Genomic DNA, 27,614 nt, shown 5'->3' on the forward strand with positions numbered 1-27,614 from the left:
TACATGCAACTTTAAGCAAGACATTTGATAATCTTACCTATACCGACTTCTTCACCCACTCATCTTTTTAAAGTGTAAATTCTGTGAGCATTCTAAGGGTGTTTTTACATTCAGTTTCATTCAGAGTTTCAGAGCCTTCAAATTGCCTGCCACCGTTCCACTTTAATTATTTTCCTTTTACATTGGTGGATTTGCTCTGCTCATTTTGCATAGCCAAAGTTGTATATTTCCTGCTGAAAGCATTTCAATTTGGGAGGGGGGGGCTCTGATCAGAGGGCAGACGGAATACCAGTGCTTAGTTAAATGTATAGGATTGCTTGGCAATCATGTCAACACTGCAAAAACAATACAAATTTAAATTACAAGATGAGGCAAGCAATGAAATGTAAAAATTTCAAGTGCCGTCAGTTCTCATGCAAATTACTGCACCTTGTGGCTTTTGGAGGAGTCTTTTAAAATGCATGAAAACTTCTACAATACAAGTTTGAAACACCTGTAGAGAAATGACCGGATCAAAACTAGTTTTGAGAAAAACGTTGCAGTAGCAGCACCAGAACTCATCTCACCGAAACAAATGTAGATACTTCGGGAAGCAACAATGCAAAACAGTTGTGAGAACATTAGGTAATGTAAAAAGTGAGTTTCCAATGCGGTGATAGTCACACAAAGTGTAAAAACACCCGATAAAAGTGATCTTTTTGATCACTATTGTTTGTTCCAGGGGCTTAACAGAGCAATAACAATAAACTTAAATTCAACACTTATACTCACTGGAAGTCACCAGTCTGGCACTCAAAACTGAAAGCAGCTTGACAAACACTTTTTCACACTGCCAATAAACATATTTGCTAGACTTTATAATATTTCAAGGATGAAAAACCACCTGCCTTTGACACAAAAAATGATTCTGTAATCCATTCAATTATAATACATCCTGGGCCCAACACTTGTGCCACTTCTAACATTTCTAAATTGGTTAATTCTTAGATATACTGCCTATTTTTCTCCAGATCAACAATTCTGCTGTATCTGAATGGATAATGGGACTTCTGATCTGGTATCTGTATGCACAGGATGGAACACAAAACCAGGGCAGACTATATATCCAGAGAAGTGTACTCTTTCTTAAATCAATAGTTTCCTCCTCACTCTGGCTGAGGCTTATACAGCAAAAGGTGTTACTTCTAATTTGCTGTTCTGTAACCCCACTGATTAAAACAAGCTTCTTAAATCTGTCCCTATTGGAAATTTAGCACACAAGTACTGGATTTACAAGGTAATTTGCGGGCGTGGGGTGGGGGAATATCCAAGCTAAGGTTTTCCTACATACTATACAGTTTGCAAATTCTCCTTTGTTCCCTTTGTGTCTGATTACATTCTAACTATGTGGGTCCCTGAATAAGATGCACAAAGCAGCCTGGATTCAGCATATTTCCTTAGTTGCTAAGTGACTGGGTTACAGACTTGGAGATTCAATTCTCCCACCTTACACTCAAGTATGAGTAGCAGAATTCCAAGAACTGGCATTCTGGGCATATGTTGTCTGCATACAAACAAATATTGCATATAGGATGCCTATTGTCAGACAAAAATGAAATTGTATTGTCAGACAAAAATTAAATTGTCAGACAGAATAGCAGCTGCTGTGACCCAACACTACACCAGGCTGCTTTGTCATACACTACACCAGGCTGCTTTGTCATACACTACACCAGGCTGCTTGCCATGTTGACGCACAACTACTTCTGTCCCATCCACTCATCTTTCCCTACTTCTTACTCCTCATCTTCTTGCTTATCTGGATAAACACAGAAATGAGTTCTCAAGAGACCAAACAGCTGACTTAACTAAATCAGGAGGAGCTACTGTTCATAAGGACAATTATAGACTAAAGTAGTAATGCATTCCCCTTGTATGAATCGCAAGTTTTTTATTTTATTTATTTTATTATTAGAATTCCAGTTTTCCAGTTCCTATTATACCAGTCCCAGAAGGTAATCCAAACACTTAATTAGTAGCAATTCATGATTCCAGATACAGACTTGCTTTTGTCTGTCATACTTCTGATTTTATCTTATTAGACTCATACCAGAACCCTGTAAGAAGCATACAATATTTAATATTACACAAAAAAATTAGAAGGGTAGAGTTGGATTCAGTGAAAGAACCATGGGAGGATGGTTATGGCTCATGCTTGTTCCTGCAAGCTGCCTTTTCCATTCAGGCATGGATGCTGCAGTAGGAAGTAAAATTACTCCCTCTATTAGCAGAGCTCTGCTCATGTAAGAAGCAGGAAAGAATGATGTTGCCCCTCAAGCGTCCTGAGCCACATAGCTATTACTCAACATTTTATTTATTGGAACAGTTATATCCTGCCTTACCTCCACAGACCCTAGGTGGCAATTAATGCAGCAACCAAATCACAAAGACATAAATAACAGAAAGTTTATGAAGAAAAAACACCATATTGATGCCGAACTTCTAGCCTTTTCAGTGGCCTTTTCAGAGCGTAAAGAAAAACATCCAAATATGTGTTAACATTAGCTTTTAGCTAATACATGAACATGCAGGGGTGGGGTGCCACACAGTAAGTCAAGTAGTGTCACTCTGGCATTCTTGTATAATGTTCCCCTCATAACCAACAATTCCTTCAACTTTCACTTTATAGAAAGCAATTGTTTCATATTGCACAAATAATACCCACTATTAACCAGCATTTTAAGCCACTGCCATTAGTGTCAGCAAGGACCAAGAACATTTTTTCTCCCAACTTTTTAGCATGCATACCAGTAATAAACAAGCTACAAAACAACACATGGTGATAGGATCCTAACTCTTCCAGCTTCATTCTGACGGTGGCTTGACCTTTGCCCTACCACAGTGGTTTGCACAGGAGAGAGGTACCAATATGCAGCAGAAGTAATATTGAATTTGTGCTGACCCAATGCATCCTTGGTAACAGAGAAGGGTGGTAACCTAGGTCAAATGTGGTGGTGTGAGAAAAGTGAGACTGAGTGGATAAGAAAACCTTTGTGTTAAGACAAGTGATGAGAAATTTGCACATAGGTTCCCAATATCTTAGCTCTTTCCTCTTGATCTCATGGCCAGTTAATGTCAGGTCACTGAATTTTCCTTACAACTACTCCCAATGCAAACAGTAACTGAATTCTAGCAAAAGTAGAATTCATTTCCTTCTTTGATCGAGGGAATGCTGCTGACAGGTTTCAAAAGTAAAGCTTTTGACAGTATTCCCCCATGATATTCTGATGGGTAAACCAGAGGACTGTGTACTGGACTCTAGGATAGCTAGTGGAACTGGTTGGAGAACTAGTCATGAACCCAGTGGGTTGCTGCCTTACACTGCCACCACTCTGGATTGATGGTCTCTTGGGAATGCCCAGAGTACCCTCCCAAGCCCAACAAAAATGCCCCTTTTAGCCGAGAAACATAGGCATGATGACCAGGCAGAGAATATTAGAAAGATAAAGGTTTATTAATACAGGGATGGGTATTACAACAAGGCAAGGTGCTTAACAGATATAACAGTTTATAAAGGGAAATGAAAATAAACCCTAACGCAACTACCTGTACTTCCCTTGCCTGTTAGTTGTCAGGGCCCACAGCCCTTTTCCTCAGGACGACTGCCTGTGACTCACTCTGCCTTCTGAGTGAAGAGGGATCCTTCTCTCAGTTAGACTGTCCTCCCAGCCTGACTCTGTGAGAGAAAAGAACACAGTTCCACAGCCCACAAAGTTCATGTATCAATCCCCTCACACAATCCCTGGACACTGATTGGTTACAGCAGGCACCAGACATTGTGGGGATTGTAGGCTGCATCTGCTTCCTATTCCCACACTGGTCTCTAGGCCTAGGCCTCCCAAGACTTTGTCTCCCACCCTGCACAGATCATGACAACCACACTCAAAGATCAGTTGTCAATAGCATTTCATCTGAATGGAGGGAGGTGCCCAGTGGGGTACCACAGAGTTTGCAGGGCTCATACTCCACATTCAGACCTATTTTAGGGACTTTAGAATACGTTCAGGTCATAAAAAGGACCTAAATAGGGACCTAATAAAAACTATGGGAACAACAAAAACAAAAACATCACCCAGAAGAATTAAAAAACAAACAAATCCAACCCTACCCATAAGCTGGTTATGGTCAAACAAAAAAACCTTTTTTTAAAAAAAAAATTATTTTCAATTCATACTAATTCTTTAAGTTCATCGAATTATTTTCAATTCATACTAATTCTTTAAGTTCATCGAATCCTAGAGTTGAAAAGGATTCCATGGTCATCTAGTCCAACCCCCTGCACCATGTACAAAATGCTTAAATCCTTCCCCCATGCCCCATGCCCGCATTCCCCTGCTCCATGCCCAGAAGATGGCAAAAAAAAACAAACCAACAACAACCAGGATCCCTGGCCAAACTAGCCTGGAGAAAAACTGCTGCCAGGCCACAAAGTGGTCATCTGCATTTCCCTGGGTGTATAAGAAAGGGCCACAAGAACTAAGCACTGATGCAACCCTTCCTGCTCTCCTTCCCATGATCTGCCTAAATTCACAGAATAGCATTGTTATCTAATGGCCATCTAGCTTCTGTTTAAAATCCTTCAAAGGAGGACAGCCCACCACCACCTGAGGAAGCCTGTTCCACTGAGGAACTACTCTGTCAGGAAGTTCTTCCCAATGTTTAACCAAAAACTCATAATTCCAACTCAATGGTTCTGGTCTAACCTCCTGGGGCAACAGAAAACAACCCTGCACCATCCTCTATATGACAGCCCTTTAAGTACCTAAAGATGGTGATATATCACCTGTCATCTCCTCTCCAGGATAAACATACCCAGCTCCTTCAGTCTTTCCTCATAGAACCTTGTCTCCAGACCCCTCACCATCTTCGTTGCCCTCCTCTGGACACATTCCAGCTTGTCTATATCCTTCTTAAATTGTGATGCCGGGAACTGAACACAATACTTTAGGAGATGTCTGATCAGTCAAAGCAAAGTAAAGTGATACTTATCATCACTTGCTTGATCTGTTAATACAGCCCAAAATTGCATTGGCCTTTTTTAGCCACTGCATTAGCCACTGCTGACTCATGTTTAGTGTATGGTTCAGTAAGACCCCTAGATCTTTTTCACACATACTACTGACAAGTCTTCCCCATCCTATAATGATGCACTGCATTTTTCCTACCTAAATGCAGACCTCTGCATTAATTCCAGTAAAAGCTAATTTTATTTGTTTTAGCCCAGTTTACCAGCCTGTCAAGATCATCCTGTATCTTGACACTGTCTTCTATTATTATCTGCAAATTTAATAAACATTCCCTCTATACCTTCACCCAAATAATTTATAAAGATAATAAACAATGCAGGTCCCAGGACAGATCCCTGAGGCACTCCACTTGTCCCTCCTCTCCAAGAGAATGAGAAACCATTCACAAGCACTCTTTGGGTGAGATCTGACAACCAGTTACAGGATCCACCTAACAGTAATAGAATCCAAGCCACATTTTACCAATTTGTCAACAAGATTATGTGGAACTTTATCAAAAGCCTTACTGAAATCAAGATAAACTATGCTACAGCATTCCCCTAATCCAGCAAGGTAGTAACTTTTTCAAAAAAAGGAAATACAATTAGTCAGACATGACTTGTTCTTCAAGAAACCCCTGCTGGCTCTTCGAAATTGCAGCCATCTTTTCTAAATGCTCAAGGACTGACTGATGATTGTTCTAAAACTTTTCCAGGTACAGACATCAAGTCCATCCTCTTTTACCCCCTTTCCTGAAGATGGGAACAACATTTGCTTGCCTCCAGCCTTCCAGCACCTCTTGTTCTCCCAAGAATTCTCAAAAATAATGGCTAAAGGCTCAGAAATTACATCTGCAAGTTCTTTTAGTACCCCTGGATGCAGTTCATCTGGCCCAAGTACTTATTTTCATTTAAACTAGATGTTTATGTATTACCCCCTATGCTGATCCTAGGCTGCAACTTCCTTCCCTCATCATGTTGTTTTGCCACATTGAGCACCTTTTCCCTCAGAAGAGAAGACTGAGAAGTAGGAATTGAGCAGTTCTGCTCTCTTCATCACCTGTTACAAGTTCACTTTCCTGTCCCCACAAGTGGCCTACCATGTCCTTTCTTCTTCTCACTTTGTCCTCTTTTTTGTTGTTTTAGTATCTCTCACTAGCCTGAGATCATACTGAGCTTTAGCTTTCCTAACTTTTTCTCTATGAGCTCTAGTTATTTGTTTATATTCATCCTTGGTTAAAAGGCCCTCCTTCCATTTCCTAAACAAATCTTTTTTTATTTCTCAAGTGCTTAGAAAGCTGTTTATGAGCTACCCTGTCTTCTTTAGACTCCTCCCATTTTTCCTTCTCATTTTGTGATTGTGCCTTCAGGATTTTGCTTTTAAGAAATTCTCACCTCTCTTGAACTTCCTTTTCCTTAAGTATTTCTGGCCATTGGATTCTATCCACCATAACTTTCATGTTTGTCAAAATTTGCTTTCTGGAAGTCCAAGTATATGTCTGCGTACAACTTTTCCCTTTCCTAAGTTCATAAGTTCCAAAATTACATGATCATTACCACCCACTATTTTCACCTCATCAACCAGTTCATCCCTGTTGGTGAGAATCAAGTCCAAGATAGCAGATCCCCTTTACTTTCTGGAAGTTCAATTTTTAGCTTGTCTTTCAACTTTAACTCAACTTTTACTGATTATTTTAGCCATATTAAATGATAAAAATTAAGATTTTTTATTGGACCCTGGATGCGGTATGTCTAATTTTTATTTATTTATTTTATAGAAATGGAAGAAATGCCAATTAAAGAAGAAAGATTCCAGGGCACAAAAATAAAAACTTAACAAGGGGAAAGTGTCCTGAAGAGGCAGTTTAACATTGTACCTGGGACAAAATGCTGAAACTTACCAACTTTTAAAGACACTGGGTCTGAATTGCTGCAACTTGCCTTAAAAATTATATTGAAAATCATAAAAATGTACATAAATTATGTTTTAAAATGTCATATAGCCTTTGTATGGACTTTAGGGATCTAGCATTTTGAAAAGGGACTTTTAAGGACTTTGTTTCAGTTTAGGTACTTTTAGGGACCAAGTATAAGCTCTGTTTGGTTTACAATATTTTCATCAATGATCTAGATGAGGGTGTGGATGGGCTACTCATTAAATTCACAGATAACACCAAATTGAGACGAGCAGCAAACATACCAGAAGATAGAAGAATTCAATGAACACACTGGAAACACACACTGAACACACTGGAAAAGTGGGCAGAAGTGAACAAGTTGCAATTTAAGTTCCACATTTGGGCAACAATGAGCAACATGCATACTGCATGGGGTATACACTTCTGGGTAGCAGTGTGTGTGACCAAGGTCTTGGAGTAAGGGTAGACTGTAAGTTAAATATGAGCAGTCAGTGTAATGCAGTGACAAAAAAGGCTAAGGTGATCTTGGGGTGTATTAACAGAGGCATAACATTCAAATTGCAAGATGTCATAGTCCTGCTGCACACTGCATTGCTCAGGTTGCATTAGGAAAACTGTGTGCAGTTATGGAAGCCTCACTTCAAGAAGGATGCAGCAGAACGGAGCAGTTGCACAGGAGAGCAACAAGAATGATCAGGGCCTGGAGAGCAAGCCCTATGAGGAAAGGCTGAGAGACCTGGGAATTTTCAGTCTGGAGAAGAGTAGGCTGAGGGGGGGAACATGATTGTTCTCTTTAAGGGCTGTCACTTCGAGGAGGGCAGGGAGCTGTTCCTGTTGGCAGCAGAGGAGAGGACTCGCAATAATGAATTTAAATTAAAGGTGGGAAGGTCCCGGCTAGATATTAGGAAAAATATATTTACAGTAAGAATTGCTCAACAGTAGAATCGGCTACTGGGATACAAGATGAGGAAATAAAGTAGATGATGCTCTAGGCTGATCCTGCATTGAGCAGGGGGTTGGACTAGATGGCCTGTATGGCCCTTTCCACTTCTATGATTCTAAGAAGCAGACCTACCAGACTCAAGTGGGAGAATCCCATATGCCCCCATTGCTGAGGCTGGAAAAGCACCAAGCCCCACCACCTACCACTCAACACACAACAGTTGCTAGCATCCTTCGCAGCTGTGGCCACTGCCCCCAGGCTTGAAGCTGCCAGTGGCATCCCCAACTGAACTCCAGGACTGTGCAGCCACATGACTCTCAGCTTGTACTGCTGCTGGTTCCTGGGACCAGTGCAGCTTCCAGGCTGTGCCACTGCCACTGAACCCAGGGGGCTCCCCAGTGCACCTACTGCACTGCTGTGCCCAGCACAGCTACTGTGATCACTTTATTTCAGGGGATTTACCCCCCCCCCTTTTTTTCAGATTATATTCAGATTACTTGAGTGCCCCAAATCTGCTGAAAAATCTGTTTAGTTTTCATGTGGCCCTGATCCACAGATCTAGCTATCCACAGATGTGGGCCAGACGAAGCAAACAGAATATAAGATACAACCCATCCATTTGCCCAGTGCATTATTCAAATGATCTGGATAAACTGGCCTCTTGCATTGGGGTCTGAAGCATCTGGACTTGTTGCCCTAGATGTCTTCAGCGTTCACACTGAGCCCACCATGGCAAGAACAGATCAAGACTTCATGAGGTCTTTGGGGCTGTTAATCCCATAAAATTAGATCTATGCAACAAGAGATCAGAAGTATTACTGTTAGGATGCAGCCACAGCCAGTCACAGACACTCCATGCATCTGATGAAGTGTGCATATGAAAGTTAATGCTGGAATAAACTCTGTTATCCTTCAAAGGTGTTACTGAACTATCTAACATTGCTACCCCTCTAAATTGTTATCATGGCCAAGATTTGTATGAACTTAACTGTCTTACAAGCACAAAGGACTGCTTAGAAGGGTCTACTCTCTGAAGCTTATGATTCAACTAACTGATACTTTAATGCATATGCAGAACAGAAGGGCTACTGGACTACACAGAGTCATTGTCTGGAGTCTTACACCTCGATCATGCAGAATCCCTGCTTCAAGGTTTATTTAATAGCAAGAGGAAATAAATTACAGGATTTCTGACCTAGCTGCCCCAGCTCAATCCGAATAAACACTCCACAGAATTCACTTGTAGATCTACAAGAGGGCACTGATTTTCTGATTATCATTTTTCTCAGCAAGTGAAAACTGAATTACACCAACAAGAGCTCTTGAAGGTGGCAGAGTTATCTGGCCCCAAATACAATCCCCTAGTAATTCTGCACTGATGTGGCAATTCAGATTCTTGAGATCATTCTCTTAACAGCCAATGTGGTGTACAATCCCCCTGAATCATTTCATGGCTTCTTTTTTGGAATATAACCATTATCAAGCCTGGAGATGCGAGGGACTATGGGGGAAGAGCTCAGTAGAAAACCTGGAAACCTTGAAGTTTTAAGCCTCTCAGAATGATGTTTTTTAAGAACAAGGTTTTAAAATATTATATAAATTCCCTTTGTTTTCTCAAAATGCATAGGTCTTAAGCATAAGATAGTAATTTCTTGTAACTTTTTTCTTTTGGGGGGGGGGGTGTTACCTGCTTTGGATTTCTCTGGCTTCTGCAGTACTGTTAGGATATGCACACCAAACCAAGTAACAAGTTAACATGAGAAAACGAAAAACAGCTTGTTTCAGTCCATGGAAACTTTCAGTCTGCTGGAATCCACAGAGATTTTTAAAAGAAATCACAATCCAAAATTACTGCTACTGGTTACACAAGCACATGTAACAAACACTTTGTGAGAGAAAGATACACTACTGAAAAGTTCAATGTCCAGCTCATTATCCAGATTTACTCAAAGTTCTAAACACTATACAGCACCATAGTTATTTTCAAAGTAGTGGAAGCAGGTTGAAAAAGGGAGCACAGCTTACAATATGCACATTCTTTCCAGTTGGCTCTGAAGGTATATGCATTTTGTGCTCAGTTTACCATGTGTAAAGAAGAGCGGCTGTTTTGTTCCACATCATTTTAAAAAGCTTCCTACTGTATACAACAAATTAGTTTCATATCAATGTTTAAAAGCACTGGAAATACCAAGCTTTGTAGTTTGGCTATTCTCACCTACAGTTGATTCGGAACACAGGTATTGTGGTGGTGGTTGTCAGTGTATGTGCATTCTGGAAAAAAAAATACCTATTTTGTGGGTTCTAACCACATAGACATTTTAATGAAAAAGTAGAATTATATGGGGGAAATGGTGTACATAAAATAGCTATTTTCCTACCTGATCTAAATTTAGCACAGTGACATGAATCCTATCTTGGGCCGGGTGAAAGCTTCATACTATTCTTGGTGAAGCAGTAGGATACGCACCAGTAAATCGCATAATGTTCAAAATAATTTTGAACTTTTATGATATCTGGCCTGTAAATTTTTTTATATTTAAAACTTGATGTACACATAAGGGTAGTCCCTGCCTGTATCTTGTTGGCCACATGGCGAAGGGTGGGGGCAAATACTGACACTGAGACTAGACTACTGTAATGCACAGTACATTGGTCTCCCCTCAAAATCAACTTAGAAACTCCAGCAGCTCCAGAATGTCATCATTTGACTATTAAAGGGAGCTAACTGGACTGTGCGACTGACCAACAAACTGGAATGCCCTTATGATATGCCCTTCCCAAGAAAGTCAGGAAAGCTCCCACTCTCCTGGCTTTCTGCAAACTAAGCAAGACTGAACTATTCAAGAAGGGTTTTCTGCACAGGTAGCAGAGCTGCACTGCACAAAACATTTCACATTTACTTAGAAAAATTACTGAGACCACTGCATATAGCTTATTGTAAATTGGATCCTATTACGTAATTTCTGTACAATGCATCAATGTTAATAATTATAATATGCTTCAGTTCTTTCTACTGGTTCCAGACTTCTAAAATCCTAATGCACTGGTTACTGAATGTACCATTTTGTTGATTGTACTTACTCTGTGTAATCTGTTTGAGTCCTTGTGAGAAAGGCAGACTATAAATAATGTAAACAAATACAACAGCTTCAAAACTTGCAGATATTTTACATTTCTAGCCTGGGAATCAACTTTCTGCAGATCAGAAGAAACTGCTTGGAAGGAGCAAAACAAGTGAAAGATCCACATTCTTCAGTACCTTCCCAGTGAAGTACTGCTAGACTGAGCCTGTATCTCAAGCCTTTTCACACATCAGAGGCAAACCCAAACCCAAATCTGTTATCAAGCTTTCCTGAGTCTTCTCCCAGCGGATCCTGATCCTTGTTCTCCCTTCTGTCTTTGTAACCCATCTGCAAAATAATCACACCTTTGGGTCCTAATGTACAGTTTTGAAACTAGTGTCCAGTGATATAGGTTCTCCAGGAAGACTTGAATTGGAAAATTTTAATAACTTAAATATTAAAACGTTAACAAAATTTAAACAATAGCAAAAGAAATCAAATACACCATGTTCAAACACTGGGGTATGTTCATGCCTCATACCTCACATTACCCTAGGGGTGTCCAACTCAATTGTTATGAGGGCTGGATGTGACATAAGTGAGACTATGTTAGGCATCAGAACATTTTCTGCTCCACATCACTGACCCATCTTACTGCATACAAGAAGGTTTAAACACACCACCCATACCAGGCAAATTACACTAACAATCAACGAGTTTCTGAGGTCAACTCAAGATGCTGGCTTTAACTTTTAAAAACTCCAACGAAGTAAGGGATCAACACACCTTGAAGAATTCATGTCAACTAAACATGTGGCAGATAAAGTACATTATGTTCCTTCATTATGTGAGACAAGATCTTCCACAGGTACTTTAATTTTTACACTGCTTAAAAAGTGAGGGGTGAAAGTACAGTACAGACTTTTCTTACAAGTATTATTCCATTTAAACCACACTTGATTTTTTTCTAAAATCAAATGTTTCGGTTAGAGTACTAGTAAAGTATTTGTTGCTACAAACATATGAACCAAGGTTACTAAATACAAATAAAAATAAATATGTTAGATCAGATTTGCTCTATTCAGGGTGCTGTTCTCTTCCAGAAACTTTTTCAATTCATCTTTTTCTGGAAAGCCTTATACCATGGGTTGCAGTATTTTTATGAAGATTGCAGCAGAACAAGTGGCATTATCTGTTTAACTATTTGGATCGGTTTTAAGCACACTTGAGTTTATGGAAAGGTGGACAGATGAACTCAGACTTTTTTCTCAAAATGAGAAATAGATAAATCTGGGTTACCAACAATCTGTCAATAAGTAACAATAAGGGAGTGTTTACTGCAGTAGTCAAGACAGATGACCTAAGGGACAAACACAAATGTCCAGCTGTAATAGTTCTTTCAGGACAATGCTACTTTATTCTGGCATCTACTGGGAGGAAGACTCTGGTATACAGCAAAGAACAGCATCTTTTCAGCATAGAGGAAGTTCTACCAATTTTATTATAAACAACTAAATGTATTTGCTTTATTGCTATCATATATGTAACAAGACTATATTTCCTGACCATAGCAGAAGCTTCTATGTATAACTAGGAGAAAACCTATGGCTAACAGGAGAAACCTGCAAATATTAATTCAATGTTTGTGGAATACTGGCAGTAAATTAAAGTATGCAATATTTTCTATTAAACCTAAACTTTTAAAACTACCTGAGCAACATAAAATGTATCATTTATACACAGTTTAAAAAACTGTATTATTTGGCATATTTATGGAATGAAAAGATTAACACATTCTTCATTTTCTATAAGAAAAATTGCACATATACCCCATACTTAAGAATAGAAAAAAGCTGTGTGGTTCTTCCTTCTGTATCCTTCTTCCATTTGCTCCCCTTAAGCCTTGCTGCTGCTTTCTATGCTATCATAGAGCATGAATCTGTAATTCTTGCCATCCAAGAGGTAAGGGAAAGAAGATGAAGAAAAAAAATCTGTGGCAAACAAAATAAATATTTGGACAGAAACCCTCTCAGCCAAATTGGTGGAACTTCTAGAACATATGTGTATTAAACTAAAATCGAAAACGTTGGAAACAATGAATTATCTAATAATGTATTAGCATTCAGCACATTTATAGCATATTAACCATTGCTAAAATTATTTACATTTAAGTAGATTCTTGAAACTGCTGCTGTTCCACAGCATACGAGTTCTATCTCAGTGTTCCCTGAAATTTCAAAGAAAAAAAAACCTAAGGAAATTTTTCATGCTACATAATTTGAGTGCGAAAAACCTTGCCTTAAGCATTTTACCCATCCTAAAAAGAGTATTTCATAGAGCTTTTGTCATTAAATCCTAAAAAAATTTCAAACCCCCTTTGCCTATTTCTCCATTGTAAAAACTGGAAATGTCTTCCAAACTGCTTTTTCTCAGGCCTTCACATCTCTAATTTTCACTCTAACTACAGCCCTCATTCTCTGCTGGTCTCGTGAACCATAAGAGCAGCTTACTGGATAAAGGATGGAGGGTACAGGGGGGGGGGGGGGGGGAAAGCAGAAAATCTTCAATTAATGAGCAGACCACCACTCAGTTCCTTTGACCCAAACCATGGATGCCAATCACAACTGTGACATTTATCTGCAAATTGGGAGTTGTTAAAACAAGCACTCACAATTACTGTAAAAGGGCGCTTTTTTAAAAAAAATTCTAGAGATCTGAGTGCAGTGGAGCAAATTATTCCCATACTTTAGCCAAAAAGAATGTGACAAAGAAGATAGCCATCATCTATATAATTCTCAATATGACTGATTCTATGGATACTTCAAATCCAGAGACTGGTGCTATGAACAAAGGTGGACCTTTGAACAAACATTTTAAAAAGGTTCCAGATGCGCAAGAAAATCTGAAATCTTTTTAAAAGCAGGGTTTTAAAACCTGTAAAATAACAAATGCAGCACCTATAGCTTTAAAGAAACAAATGTTTTCAGCGACTGTTTCTAATAACCACAACAGTATTGCCAGCCTTCAAGCTTTGGTTTCTGCTAATAAACGACATGGAGAGGAGTCAGGGCCCTTTCCAGGGTTGTTTTGGCCTTTGAGAGAGGACTCACCAAGGTCAGACAGAAGAGCAACCACTGGGTAACTTGCTACCATCTGACTCACCCAGACACAACTACTGGCTACTGTTCAACAGCAGCCAGCTCAAGAATGCCAGTTGTCAGAACTTCAGGCTAAGATCTCGGAGACCCAGGTCCAAATACCCACTCTGTCACAGAAACTCATTGGGTGACCTTGGCCAGTCACATATACTCACCTCAAAATTCTTGTGAGAATAAAATGAAAAAGAGTGATGTAAGGTGCTTTAGGTTCCCACCAAGAGGCAAGGCATGGTATAAATGAAGTAAATAGTATAGCTGAATATGGATGGCAGATGAAAGCTAATTCAGTGGGAGTGATGGAGAGAAAAAAGTAATTAAAGGTGAGACTATGGGGCTGCCAGGAAGAGAGGAAATAGCATAGAGAGGGGAATATAAGAGAAAGCAAGGTGCCTTTCACAAGTTCTTCCAGATTCCCCACCATGCAAATAGGCCCAGCCTAGTGACTAGAATCATAAAGAGCTTTTCAAGAGAGGCTGCCAGGTTGAAAGGAAAAGCTGAAGATGGAAGAGCAGATACAGGTAGGTTGGCTGGTGGCTGGGAAGGTCATAAGGAAGCAAGAAAGCAGACAAGCTATACGTGAGTCATGAGCTCACTTTTTTCAGGAAGCTACTCATTATTTTAGTGGTCTTTACAACCTTTCAAGGTATGCCAGTATTGCATACCATTATCATGTTTGGTAATCAGTAAAAATTATCTCTTTATAGCAATTGTGTGAAATAGTAACGTTTGCTTACACTAGTTCAGCATTACAGCTTTCAGTTTCTTGATGTAACATTAACACCTCAGATAAGGGTGCTACAGTTTAGAACATAAGAGAAGCCATGTTGGATCAGGCCAATAGCCAATCCAGTCCAACACTCTGGGTCACACAGTGGCCAAAAAACCCAAGTGCCATCAAGAGATCCACCAGAGGGGCTAGAAGTCCTTCCACTGTGCCCCCCCCCCCCCAGCACAAGAATACAGAGCATCACCACCCCAGACAGAGAGTTCCAACAATAAGCTGTGGCTAATAGCCACTTATGGACCTCTGCTCTATATGCTTATCCATTCCCCTCTTGAAGCTGTCTATGTTTATAGCCGCCGCCACCTCCAATGGAGCATTTCAATGGACGGAAAGATTTCTATGCACTGAGCATTACTTCTTTCTCCTGCTTCAATCCAGAACGTTGTCCCTCAATGCTGTTTGAGAGTCCCTTGTCTCCCTGGAGCAGCACTTGAGGGAATTTGAGGAAGCAGCAAAAGGGAAGTAGTAAGAAACCTGACAGAAATCCTTCCATCCACTAAAATACTGCTTTGAAACCACTAGCAACTGATACTCAAGTAGACACCTGGTAATAGGACTATACTATCTAGTTAGTAGTTTCTGGATTTGAGCCAAATATTTTTGTTATGTATAGGTCTGTGAAGTATTTAACTAGTCCCCTTTAACCACAATCTTATGCACCTGAGATTCTGAATGTTTCGTAATAATGAGGGAATGTTCTTGATCTGGCACTAGACTTATGCTTGTATTTCCTATACTATATGCAGTCCAAGTCAGTAACTTTTAATTTAGTGGACGCTATTGATTGTCACTGATTTTAAATTAGCAAAACAAAAACACAGTGTGCAGTTCTAACTGGGAAGGTAAACATAAGCCACAGTTCAGTTTGGTGTAGTGGTTAAGTGTGCGGTCTCTTATCTGGGAGAACCCGGTTTGATTCCCCACTCATCCACTTGCAGCTGCTGGAATGGCCTTGGGTCAGCCATGGCTCTTGCCAGAGTTGACCTTGAAAGGGCAGCTTCTGGGAAAGCCTTCTCAGTCCCACCCACCTCACAGGGTGTCTGTTGTGGGGAGAGAAGATATAGGAGACTGTAAGCCGCTCTGAGTCTCTGATTCAGAGAGAAGGGCGGGGTATAAATCTGCTGTCTTCTTCTTCTCTGGGTTCAAAGTATTTCAAAGTTAGAGGTTGTGCAAAATTGAAGTCCCTACTTGTCTCAGATTATGGTACCGAAGGGGGGGAAGAGGAAGCACAAAACTCACTTAACATTAAAACCATAACAGCACATTAAGAGTTTTCCAAATCCAATTCAAGACTAAAAGATTGAGATAACTAGCTTGTGGAAGACTCTCACCTGTGGCAAAAAGGTCAAATGCAACAGACAAGGCTATGTATGCAAAAGATATTACTTGTAGTGAAACCTGATCAAATCTGTTCTATTTTTATGCACTCTCAAATTCCCTCATCCTTCACACCTGCTACTGCACCTCAGTAACTTATCTATAACACTGCAATAAAAAGGTAGACAATTGTTTCAGATTTTGATAATCTCTATAAAGCTTTTCTTCCATACCACTGTAACCTTAAGCATAATTTTCTTGATACAGATTGCATTAATAAAACACAATTACTAAATTACAGTATAGACTATAAGGTTGGATCCAATCAGATTTTCAATTGATGAAAAAGGAAGGAAAGGGTCCATCTTTCAACATCCCCAAAAGACTACAATGAGAACCAGAGGACCTGCCTGGATGTGGGATGGGGACTGTAATAAGGAGCAAAACTGAGACAGATTTTTTTTAAAAGCTGGTTGGATCCAATCTAGGAGTGTAAATATTAGCAGGTTTTGGAATTCCTTTTTTAATTTAAAAAACTTATTTCAGGTTCTTTTAGCTTGCCTATTAGTCACAAAAATTCCCCCAATCAAAAATTTCAAACAAGAATGTCAATTCTGAAAATAATCTGTTTGGTGTAGTGGTTAAGTGTGCCATCTCTTATCTGGGAGAACCCGGTTTGATTCCCCACTCCTCCACTTGCAGCTGCTGGAATGGCCTTGGAATGGCCATGGCTCTTTCAGTTGTCCTTGAAAGGGCAGCTTCTGGGAGAGCCCTCTCAGCCCCACCCACCTCACAGGGTGTCTGTTGTGGGGGGATAAACTCTAGCTTCAGCTAATCAATTAAATTACAATCTAAAAGTGAGCAAACAAACAGAAGATTCTCCATCACATGCAATACCAAAAAGACAATATCTTTTGTTCCCCTTAGTACGTTTATTATTCCAGGGCTTTTTAAAAGGAGGGAGGGGACAGAAGGTACAAACAAAGGATTGCTTCCTTTGTAACCCATGAGGTACCATTCTTCATTTTGTCAAGGAAGGTTAGTATATCCAGCTACATTTCCTTGTTCAGCTTTGCTGTATCTCCCCTAATCTTCCTATGAAGCTAAAAAGTCCCCCCTCCAATTCTCTAGCTTATGCCACATAAAGAAAAGCAAGGTTTAAACTAGTTTTTTTTAAAAAAAACATGCAGCAGAACATGCACTAATTCAGCTTTCCCAAGTGAAAATGCAAAAATGGCAAAGAAAATGAAATTAAATATACATGATACATCTCCTTATTTACCTATATTACATTTTCACACAAAGGCCCTAAGAATCATAATTCAATCAGCCTCTTCTGGATGCTGTCTGTAACTGCTGGTAATACTGCTTTACTCAACACAAAGTGCAGCATACTTTATGTGAAAATTACTGTAACAAACGAAATTCAGTTGTTCAAATTTTAAGCAATTTGGCCTTACCATATATTGTACTAGCACCATTAATTAAAAAGGGATTTTTGGACAATGGAATGTTATGTCCCAAATTTTAAAATTATACTTACTTAGCTAATAGTAAATAACCTTAATAAAAAAAGAAAAAGTACCAAAAAATGTCATTTAAGCACGAGTTAACTTCCAAAAAGAATGATGTTCCCTGTGTTAGAGAATATAAGCCAATAATTCTGTACAAGGTTCTTTAACATCTGAAACGCCATTGAATGACAGATTCCAACTGAAATGCCATTCAATGACAGAAACTGGCATGTTAACTAAAGCCATTGTAGATCTGTCTGCATTTCCTAAACCTGGCACGTCTATCTGTGAACGGAAATCCATACAAAAATAGAACAGACTAGAAACATGGCCACTTGCTACAAATCCTCTGCAGTTGATTGTGATGTACTACCTCACCAACATTATATATGCACACACACTTATATAGACATATACACAGAACACAACCTTCAATACAGATTGGTATAAACAAATAAAGATGCATGTTAACGGTTCACACTAGGCTATTTAAATAGCTGAACTACAAACAATTAAAGAACCAACCACGAATGCCTGGAAACTGTATATCTGCTCTCACTTTTACGACAAACAGACTGACCTTGAACAAGTGTCCTTATTTTAAAATCGGGGAAGGGGGCATAATCAAACATTTCCTTCTCTGAAGCTTCCACTCTGGCTCCATTTAAGAACTAAGGATCGAGCTACACAAGGCAACGGACAAAGCTTGCAGATCTATATTGAGGTTTACACAATGAAGCCGCAGCCCGATTCACTTTGCGGCCCAGCCCTCTTTACAAATGTCTCCTTTTCTCCCTGAATTGAAGGACACTATTGTCCTCTGCCGTCTCTATGCAGCTTATTTCTGTTGCGATAAACCGCGGTGTCTTACGCCGCCACTTCAGCACGGAATATCACACCGATGGAAAATATCCTTTCAAGTACCGTCGGCCGTTTCCGCTCCTTTTTTTTTATTATTATTATTAACAAAGCTCGCGGGCTCGTTTTATATGGAGGCGAAGGCGACGGTGGCAGCGAGCGAAGAGCGTCCTGATTCTCTCCTTCCCACTGCAGGCCCGCGCCGCTTTGAACAGGCGTGTTCAGATCTTTATTAGGCACGCAGGGGGGGGGGGGGGTCTCTGCTTCTCACAAGGCGGCAGTGAAAAGGTGAGAAGGCCGAGATCGCGGCTTCCAGAGCCGCCCTGAGAACGGACCCGTAGCCAGCCCCAAAATATCACGCGAAATCCTCCTCATGGCTTTAAGCCAACCAACCCCACCTTCCGCCCGATCAACGCCCTCGCCCATCCAAAACAGCCTCGCTTCCCCCACGCCCGCCGATCACCTTGTATCACATCCTTCCCATCCCCCCAGGCTCCTGCTGCCGCAAATATGCTGCGCCGACCTGCAAAGGCCCAGGCATACGCTCGCTTCTGTCCGTTATGCCCCAAGCCCACCAGCCAGCATCTCGGACGCCGACAGAGTGCGATCCCGCCAGCCAAGAGCCCGCCGGCATCCCAGTCGCTCTTCACAGGATCCCACTGCCGCTTCTTCCTACATCACGCCCTCCCACCCGAGACACCGCACCTTCGCCTCCCCCACGCTCTCTTTGCTCCGCTGACCCCGGCACGGCCACCCGGGCACGTACCCGGCAGCATATCCCCCGCCCCTCCGGGCGTGAGAGGAGGCCGCAGCCTGAGAGGCAAGGGGGAGGAGCGGCCCCCACTCGCGGCCAGGTTCCTGCGTGTCTATGGCAACGATCAGAGCGTGCATCAAGCTCTTCAGAAGGCCACGGCCTTGAGCCACACTACCCACCCACCTGTGGGCGAGACGGAGCTGGAGGAGAGTAGGAAGTTTCTCTTCGTATGAGGCGGACAGATAGGCCAAAAGAGAGATGGGAAGCACCTCACGCAACGGCGTGCTCAGCCACCGGCTAAATATACCCGGCGCGCAGCCTACCCTCATTGTATGTCCTCAGCCACTCAGGAGTCGACTGCGTCTCCATCTCACAATTTGATAGGCTACTGGGAAGAAGAGGTTAGCCTATATCCTGAGCGGCAAGAAGGCCAGCCATTCACGGCCCAAAGTGAACAAAGCCGGTGAACAGAAGCGACGTCCGTTTTAGCCAATAGATGTTGAGCGTACACTTATTAAGGCTGGGAGGATGGTCTCCGATTCCTGCAGAACCCAATGAGACGACGCTCCCTTCATTATTAGGCGAAAGGTTCAGCGGAGGCGTGGCTACGTTGCCCGCCAAGGATAGGTGCGCTGCACGGTAGAAAACCCTAGAAATCAAGACCTAGAAACCCCGTGTAAGAAAGGGCGTGAATCCGGAGCAGCATCGGACGCAGAGACCAATTGCGAAGAACATAATCCAGTGAGTGACAAGATGACGACAGGGACTACTTAAAGGGGAATACCTTCTAAACAGAGATCCGAATAGTTCTGAGCAGCGCGGGGTGCTGACGTATCTCTGTCTTCCCGGCCACCTTTTTTTCCGCGCAGGTTCGCGCCAGTCTTAAGCTCCAGTTCCCAATGGACCCATCCACACACCCCCAGGCAGCCTCCTATCCTATCATCTCCATCTAATTGGTTGCGGGCAAGAACCCCTGAAGCAACCATTCTGAGTTTCAATTACTATTCGCTTCTCCATTTGCCGTTTAGTCTCGAGGCAGGGCCATAGCAGGACTTCCTTAGATATTAGGGCCGGGGGTTGGAGGAGAGGTATTTCCTTTAAAATAGTTAATTACAATTTTTATAACGTTGTCCCCAAGCGTCTATGCTTATTTTAATAGCTTTAGAATTGTTAGGATCACAAGCTTTAAAGATAAGTAGGAATTCAATAAATAGGTTAAAGCAGAGGTGTCGAACTCATTTGTTATGGCTGGATCTTATATAAATGAGACCTTGTTAGGCCGCGCCATGCCGGGCTGGGCCATGTGTGTACCTATTTAAGATAAGGTAGCAGAGATATAAACTTCATAAAAGACACAGCCAAACATTTTTTTAAAATGCTTAAAATGTTAGCACTTGTTGGTCTTAAAGATGCTTTCTTTGTATTTCTCCCAAGAGATTCAGGGAACTGGGCAAAGGAAGCTCTGGCACTTTTCTTCCTTCTCCAGGGGACAAGAGTGGGGGAGGAGCCTCAACCAATAGAAGAAAGAGAGGCTTGGCTCAGTAGTTCTGTGTGATTGAGAGAGCCTGGAAAAGCAAGTTCTGCCTTCCTCCCCAAGGGAGGAGCCTCAGCCAATGGAGAAAATAGAGGTTTTGCTCTGAAGCTCCTGAGCAAGCCTTGCAAAGCAAACTGCTATGCAGAAGGAAGCAAGATATAGGGAGAAGGAAGCAGATGACAGCCAGTTGCTCGGGGGCCTGATTCAGCCCTCAAATTATATCTTTGACACCCCTGGGTTAAAGCTTCAGAAAGTAATGAACACTTTAATTAAGCAATACTTTCCTAAAGCTCTCTTTAAAGCAACCTGTTACACTCCTCAGAACAAGAATACGTAAGTGATTCAGAAAAAGAAATGAAAAAAGGCGACAGCTATCTTGAAAAATCCATCCTTACCCAGGGGGAATCTTGGTAAACAAAACTGGGTGGATTAATTGGCAGCATTTGGATCATTACTACTTTGGGAAAGTACAAAGTGCTATTGCTTTTATAAATAAATAAGTAAAACAAGAATGGGCCTATTCTAAAATTAAATACTGTACTTCAAAATGAAAGCTCTGATGTCATTTAAAAAACATTTAATTAGGAGGTGGGACTGCTGGCCTTATGCTGGCTGTGGATGCACTTTCATTAGGAAGTCATATGAACCTTGAACCTAATGTAGCTATTGTTATTCTTCATCTTTCATTTCTGGAGTGTGAAACAGGAATATAATGCATTACCATCTGATACTGTAAGAGAGGTGGAATACTTTTTTTAAAGCAGCAGTAAAATAATTTAAGTTTTAAAAAGTTGGATTAGAAGCATATTCATGCAAGCAACCTATAATATGTTAATGCTATAATGTCCAAAGTATTTAAATATAGAACGGGTGGCTAACGGTAGCTCTCCAGATGTTTTTTGCCTACAACTCCCATCAGCCCAGCCATTGACCATGCTGGCTGGGGCTGATGGGAGTGGTAGGCAAAAAATATCTGGAGAGCTACCGTTGGCCACCCCTGATATAGAAGATATAAGAATACAGAGGATAATGTATAGAACACAGCAATTACAGTGTCAAACTGAGATCTGGCAAACCCAGGTTCAAATGACCACTGCCATGAAGCTTACAGGTTGACCTTGGGTTAAGTCATTCTTAGCTAAGCTCATCTCAGAGAATTGCTGTGGGTATAAAATGGAAGGCGTGAGGAGGACTTTCACTTCCCAGAGCTCCTTGAAAGAAGGGGTGCACTTAGAACATAAATCAGGTGTGCAGTTATCAGGATGACCAAATCCAACATTTTAATGGCTACATTGTAAAGGGGCTCATCTTAATTTAAAACATGGTCAGCACAACATGGTGCACCTGTCAAAATGCTTTCTAAACAATTCCCAGGTAAAGGATTCCTGTCTTCCTTCAAACCTAGTTAGTAGACATAGGATAAAGGCAGGTATTACACCCATTACCCCTTTGCTCTATTCATAGTGATGCATTATTTTTATAAATATTAACTGTACCAGAAATAGCGCATTTTGTGTTTTTTAATGAGTATTTTACACCAAGACATTCCAGTGAAGTCATCCCACCTCTGGAATGACATCTCAGTTCTAAGCTACAGGGGAAATTTCATGGCCATTTGCCATGTCGGGGAGTGGGGGGCAGGGCCGGATCTAGGGAGGAGCAGAGGGGGCGCTTGCCCCAGGTGCTGCTGGAGGGGTGGGAGCCAAATTGGGTATAGAGTCCATTCTATTCTATGGGCCCATAAGATAGAATGGGCGCATAAGGGAGCATCATTTTTTTTAATTTTGCTTCCCCCTCAAAAAACATGTAGATTGGGGGGGGGGGGGCAGTCTGAACATTAAGACTGAAAAAGGTTCAGAAACTTCAGTTAGTCAAATTGTAATGGCCAATATTTGTGCCAGGGATCATGTCAACCCTGTGCTGAAAGATCTGCATTGGCTCCCTATCTGTTTTCAGGCACAATTCAAGAGTGCTGGTTTTTACTCTTAAGCCCCTGAATGCTTGGGGCCAGAGTACCTGAAGGACTATCTCCTTCCATATTGTCCAGCTACCAGTTAAGATCTGCCTCTCAAGCCCTGTTCTCTGTTCCCACTTCAGAGGTGTGGACAGGTAGTGACTAGAGAGGGCATTTTCTGTGGTGGCACTTCTCTTTGGAATGCCCTGTCATTTCAGGCTTGCCTCTGTGGAGGTGAGGTTATCCACAAAGAAAAATACAGTTTGTAATGCTTTTAGAATGTTATTGTTCCTTTGTTTATGTGCGCGTGTGCGTGCACCTGGAAGTCATAGTGATCTCTGGTTGATTCCTACTAGGGGCTTGGAGGATATTCAGAGAGGTGGCGGAATAAAGCCTGCCCCTGCCCCCCGCCTCTGGTATGTCAAGGTCTCCCATCTAAGTACTTGCCAGAGTCAACCCTGCTTAGCTTTCAAGATCTGACAAGATTGGGCTTATCTGGGCTATCCAGGTCAGGGTTGTATATACAGTTCTGATGGAGGAAAGCAGAAGGGTTTCAAACCATTCCAATATATTTTCTGTTGGTGAAGCAAGTGACTGTCACTAAAGTGAGGTTGGGTTCCTAAAGAAGAGCATTCAAGATCAGAATAGGTTTTCAATTGGGAGAGATGCTTTGAGGGGGCTCCTAAAGTCTGGATTCCAGAGCCGAGCAGATCAAGGCTTGACCAAATGTCAGCAATGGACTGGATGGCAATTGAGAGACAGAGGGAGAGAGAGGCAGCATAAGAACATAAGAGAAGCCATGTTGGATCAGGCCAACGGCCCATCAAGTCCAACACTCTGTGTCACACAGTGGCAAAAAATGTTATATACACACATACACTGTGGCTAATAGCCACTGATGGACCTGTGCTCCATACACTGTGGCTAATAGCCACTGATGGACCTGTGCTCCATACACTGTGGCTAATAGCCACTGATGGACCTGTGCTCCATATTTTTATCTAAACCCCTCTTGAAGGTGGCTATACTTGTGGCCGCCACCACCTCCTGTGGCAGTGAATTCCACATGTTAATCACCCTTTGGGTGAAGAAGTACTTCCTTTTATCCGTCTTAACCTGTCTGCTCAGCAATTTCATCGAATGCCCACGAGTTCTTGTATTGTGAGAAAGGGAGAAAAGTACTTCTTTCTCTACTTTCTCCATTCCATGCATTATCTTGTAAACCTCTATCATGTCACCCCGCAGTCGACGTTTCTCCAAGCTAAAGAGTCCCAAGCGTTTCAACCTTTCTTCATAGGGAAAGTGCTCCAGCCCTTTAATCATTCTAGTTGCCCTTCTCTGCACCTTCTCTAAAGCTATAATATCCTTTTTGAGGTGCGGCGACCAGAACTGCACACAGTACTCCAAATGAGACCGCACCATCGATTTATACAGGGGCATTATGATACTGGCTGATTTGTTTTCAATTCCCTTCCTAATAATTCCCAGCATGGCATTGGCCTTTTTTATTGCAAACGCACACTGTCTTGACACTTTCAGTGAGTTATCTATCATGACCCCAAGATCTCTCTCTTGATCAGTCTCTGCCAGTTCACACCCCATCAACTTGTATTTGTAGCTGGGATTCTTAGCCCCAATGTGCATTACTTTGCACTTGGCCACATTGAACCGCATCTGCCACGTTGACGCCCACTCACCCAGCCTCAACAGATCCCTTTGGAGTTCCTCACAATCCTCTCTGGTTCTCACCACCCTGAACAATTTAGTGTCATCCGCAAACTTGGCCACTTCACTGCTCACTCCGAACTCTAAATCATTTATGAACAAGTTAAAAAGCATGGGACCCAGTACCGAGCCCTGCGGCACCCCACTGCTTACCGTCCTCCACTGCGAAGACTGCCCATTTATACTCACTCTCTGCTTCCTATTACTCAGCCAGTTTTTGATCCACAAGAGGACCTGTCCTTTTACTCCATGATTCTCAAGCTTTCTAAGGAGCCTTTGATGAGGAACTTTATCAAAAGCTTTCTGGAAGTCAAGGTAAACAACATCTATCGGGTCTCCTTTGTCCACATGTTTGTTCACCCCCTCAAAGAAATGCAACAGGTTAGTGAGGCAAGATCTTCCCTTGCAGAACCCATGCTGAGTCTTCCTCAATAACCCGTGTTCATCAATGTGCCTACTCATTCTGTCCTTGATAATGGTTTCTACCAACTTTCCCGGTATTGAAGTCAGACTGACTGGCCTGTAGTTTCCCGGATCTCCTCTGGAACCTTTTTTAAAGATGGGGGTGACATTTGCTACCTTCCAGTCCTCAGGAATGGAGGCAGATTTCAATGAAAGATTACAGATTTTTGTTAGAAGATCCACAAGTTCAACTTTGAGTTCCTTCAGAACTCTCGGATGTATGCCATCCGGACCCGGTGACTTATTAGTTTTTAATTTGTCTATCAGTTGTAGGACCTCCTCATTTGTCACCTCAATCTGACTCAGGTCTTTCAACACCCCTTCCAAAATTAGTGGTTCTGGGGCGGGCAAAAAGTTCTCGTCTTCTACAGTGAAGACGGAGGCAAAAAATTCATTTAGCTTTTCAGCCATTTCCCTATCCTCCTTCAGTAATCCTTTTACCCCATGGTCATCCAAGGGCCCCACTGCCTCCCTGGCTGGTTTCCTACTTCTAATATATTTGAAGAAAGTTTTATTGTTGGTCTTTATGTTTTTTGCAATATGCTCCTCATAGTCCCTTTTTGCCTGCCTGATCACAGTCTTGCATTTGATTTGCCACAGCCTGTGTTCCCTTTTACTAATCTCACTTGGACTGGTTTTCCACCGCTTAAAGGAGTCCTTCTTACCTTTTACAGCTTCCATTACTTTATTTGTTAACCACGCAGGCCTTTTCTTATGCCTGTTTGTGCCTTTCCTAACTTGTGGTATGTATTTTATCTGAGCTTCTAGGATTATAGTTTTAAATAGCGTCCAAGCTTTCTCAAGGGTTTTGACCGTATGTACCTTTCCTTTCAGTTTCTTCCTCACATGCCTCCTCATCTCAGTGTATTTACCCCTTTTAAAGTTAAACGTGGTTGTGGTGGTCTTTTTGGACAACTCCCTATTTATACAAACGGTGAAATCAATAACATTATGGTCACTGCTCCCAAGCGGCGCAATCACTTTTACATCTCTCACCAAGTCTTGGGCATTACTTAGGACCAAATCCAGGATCGCCCCACCCCTGGTAGGTTCTGAGACCATCTGCTCCATAGCACAGTCATTGAGAGCATCAAGAAACTCAATCTCTTTCTCTCGACCAGAACACATATTGACCCAATCAATCTGCGGGTAGTTAAAATCACCTATTACAACACAGTTTTTACGTTTAGCCGCTATCTTTAAGCCTTCCATCATATTATAATCGTCCTCTCTCTTTTGATTTGGTGGGCGATAACAAACTCCCATAGTTAAATTTCCTTTTGGGCCCTCTATTTCAACCCAAAGCATTTCTAAAAGTGAATCTAATTCTCTGATCTCAGCCTTACTGGACCGTATATCCTCTCTGACATACAGAGCCACCCCACCTCCAACCCTTCCCTCCCTATCCTTCCGATATAGCTTATATCCAGCAGATCTTCAGGAAGAAGAATGTTACCAGCCAAGGCCTTCCAAGAGCTGGGAAAGAAACTGGATGCAAGGAGGATATGCCATCAGAGAAAAGGCAGAAGAAAAGGCACAGATAGCTTACAAAGAGGCTAGAAGATCTGTGGATGAGTCTGTCTAATGAGATGAGAAGATGGCTTCAGCACGACCAGAAGGAAAACTGCAGAAGTAGCCTGAGGCAGACCTGTACCAGCAACAACAGGAAGCTGCCAGTCAGATCAGGTCAGTTTCCAGCAGTAAGCCTATGAAGCACTGTCTGGGGAGGAGAAATAGGGAGATCTGGCCTTTTTATTTTTTAGAAGAGCGGTGACTACAAGATCCTCATCAAATAGTCTTTTGCTAGAGTGCCACAATCATTTGGTCTTATCTCTGAAATGAGCAGCAACTCACAAAAGCAATGACTCACAAAAGCTTATACCCTGCCACAATTTTGTTCGTCTTTAACGTACTACCAGACTTTGCTCTTTTCTACTGGGAGAGAAAATGATGGAGGAAGGGTGTCTTGCCCCATGGTTTCTGGTTTTGCGTCTCTGGAAGTACAAGGCTCTGCATCTGTTCAATAATATGGTCAAAGAGTCTCTCCACGCTAATATTTATGAAGCTATTTGCAAAACTCATTATTCTTAGTCACTTAAGAGAATCCCAGGAAGAGCTGTCACATATTCTTTGTCAACAAGCTGTATACCACTGCTCCACCCTAAGTTAGCAGAGTCTGAATACACTTTTTATTGGCATAACCCAATAAAAGCATATACTGAAGATCATTACATGGAAGTTCATTAATTAAAAGTAATCACACTCTTTCATATGCAGTAAGAAGGGAAAGACTCCATACTAGGTGGTCAGGCTTGTCTTAGATCCCCAAATTTTTGTGAACATTCAGGGCATTACTGAATCCAGGTCCAAAACAAATGTTTGCAACTAGGCTGTGTATGAAGAAATAATTTGAAGCTAGTCACAAATTTAGATAAGCCAGTTAGATAAACCAAATTCTCTCATAGCTTCTAAAGACAGGTTTCATGTTTACCAAAGGGAATTGATTCTCCAATGATGTGTTACTCTGGAGATCTGGGTTTGGAATCAGAGCTTCCAGTATACTGTGGAACACACTTTAAAATAGGG

General features: G+C 41.6%; 1 protein-coding gene across 2 annotated transcripts in view; it reads right to left on the bottom strand.

Annotated features, from left to right (window-relative positions):
- G3BP1 (G3BP stress granule assembly factor 1) overlaps nucleotides 1-19,713 on the bottom strand; it is a 54,458-nt gene extending 34,745 nt beyond the window's left edge. For both annotated transcript variants that reach the window (XM_060240285.1, XM_060240284.1), the window contains exon 1: nucleotides 19,537-19,713. In XM_060240285.1, coding sequence (XP_060096268.1) covers nucleotides 19,537-19,682 — 146 coding nt within the window. In that variant the 5' untranslated portion in view covers nucleotides 19,683-19,713. The remainder of the gene's footprint in view (nucleotides 1-19,536) is intronic.
- Between the last annotated feature and the right edge of the window lie 7,901 nt (nucleotides 19,714-27,614).

The sequence above is a fragment of the Heteronotia binoei genome, chromosome 5 (assembly GCF_032191835.1).
Source record: "Heteronotia binoei isolate CCM8104 ecotype False Entrance Well chromosome 5, APGP_CSIRO_Hbin_v1, whole genome shotgun sequence".
NCBI lineage: Eukaryota > Metazoa > Chordata > Lepidosauria > Squamata > Gekkonidae > Heteronotia > Heteronotia binoei.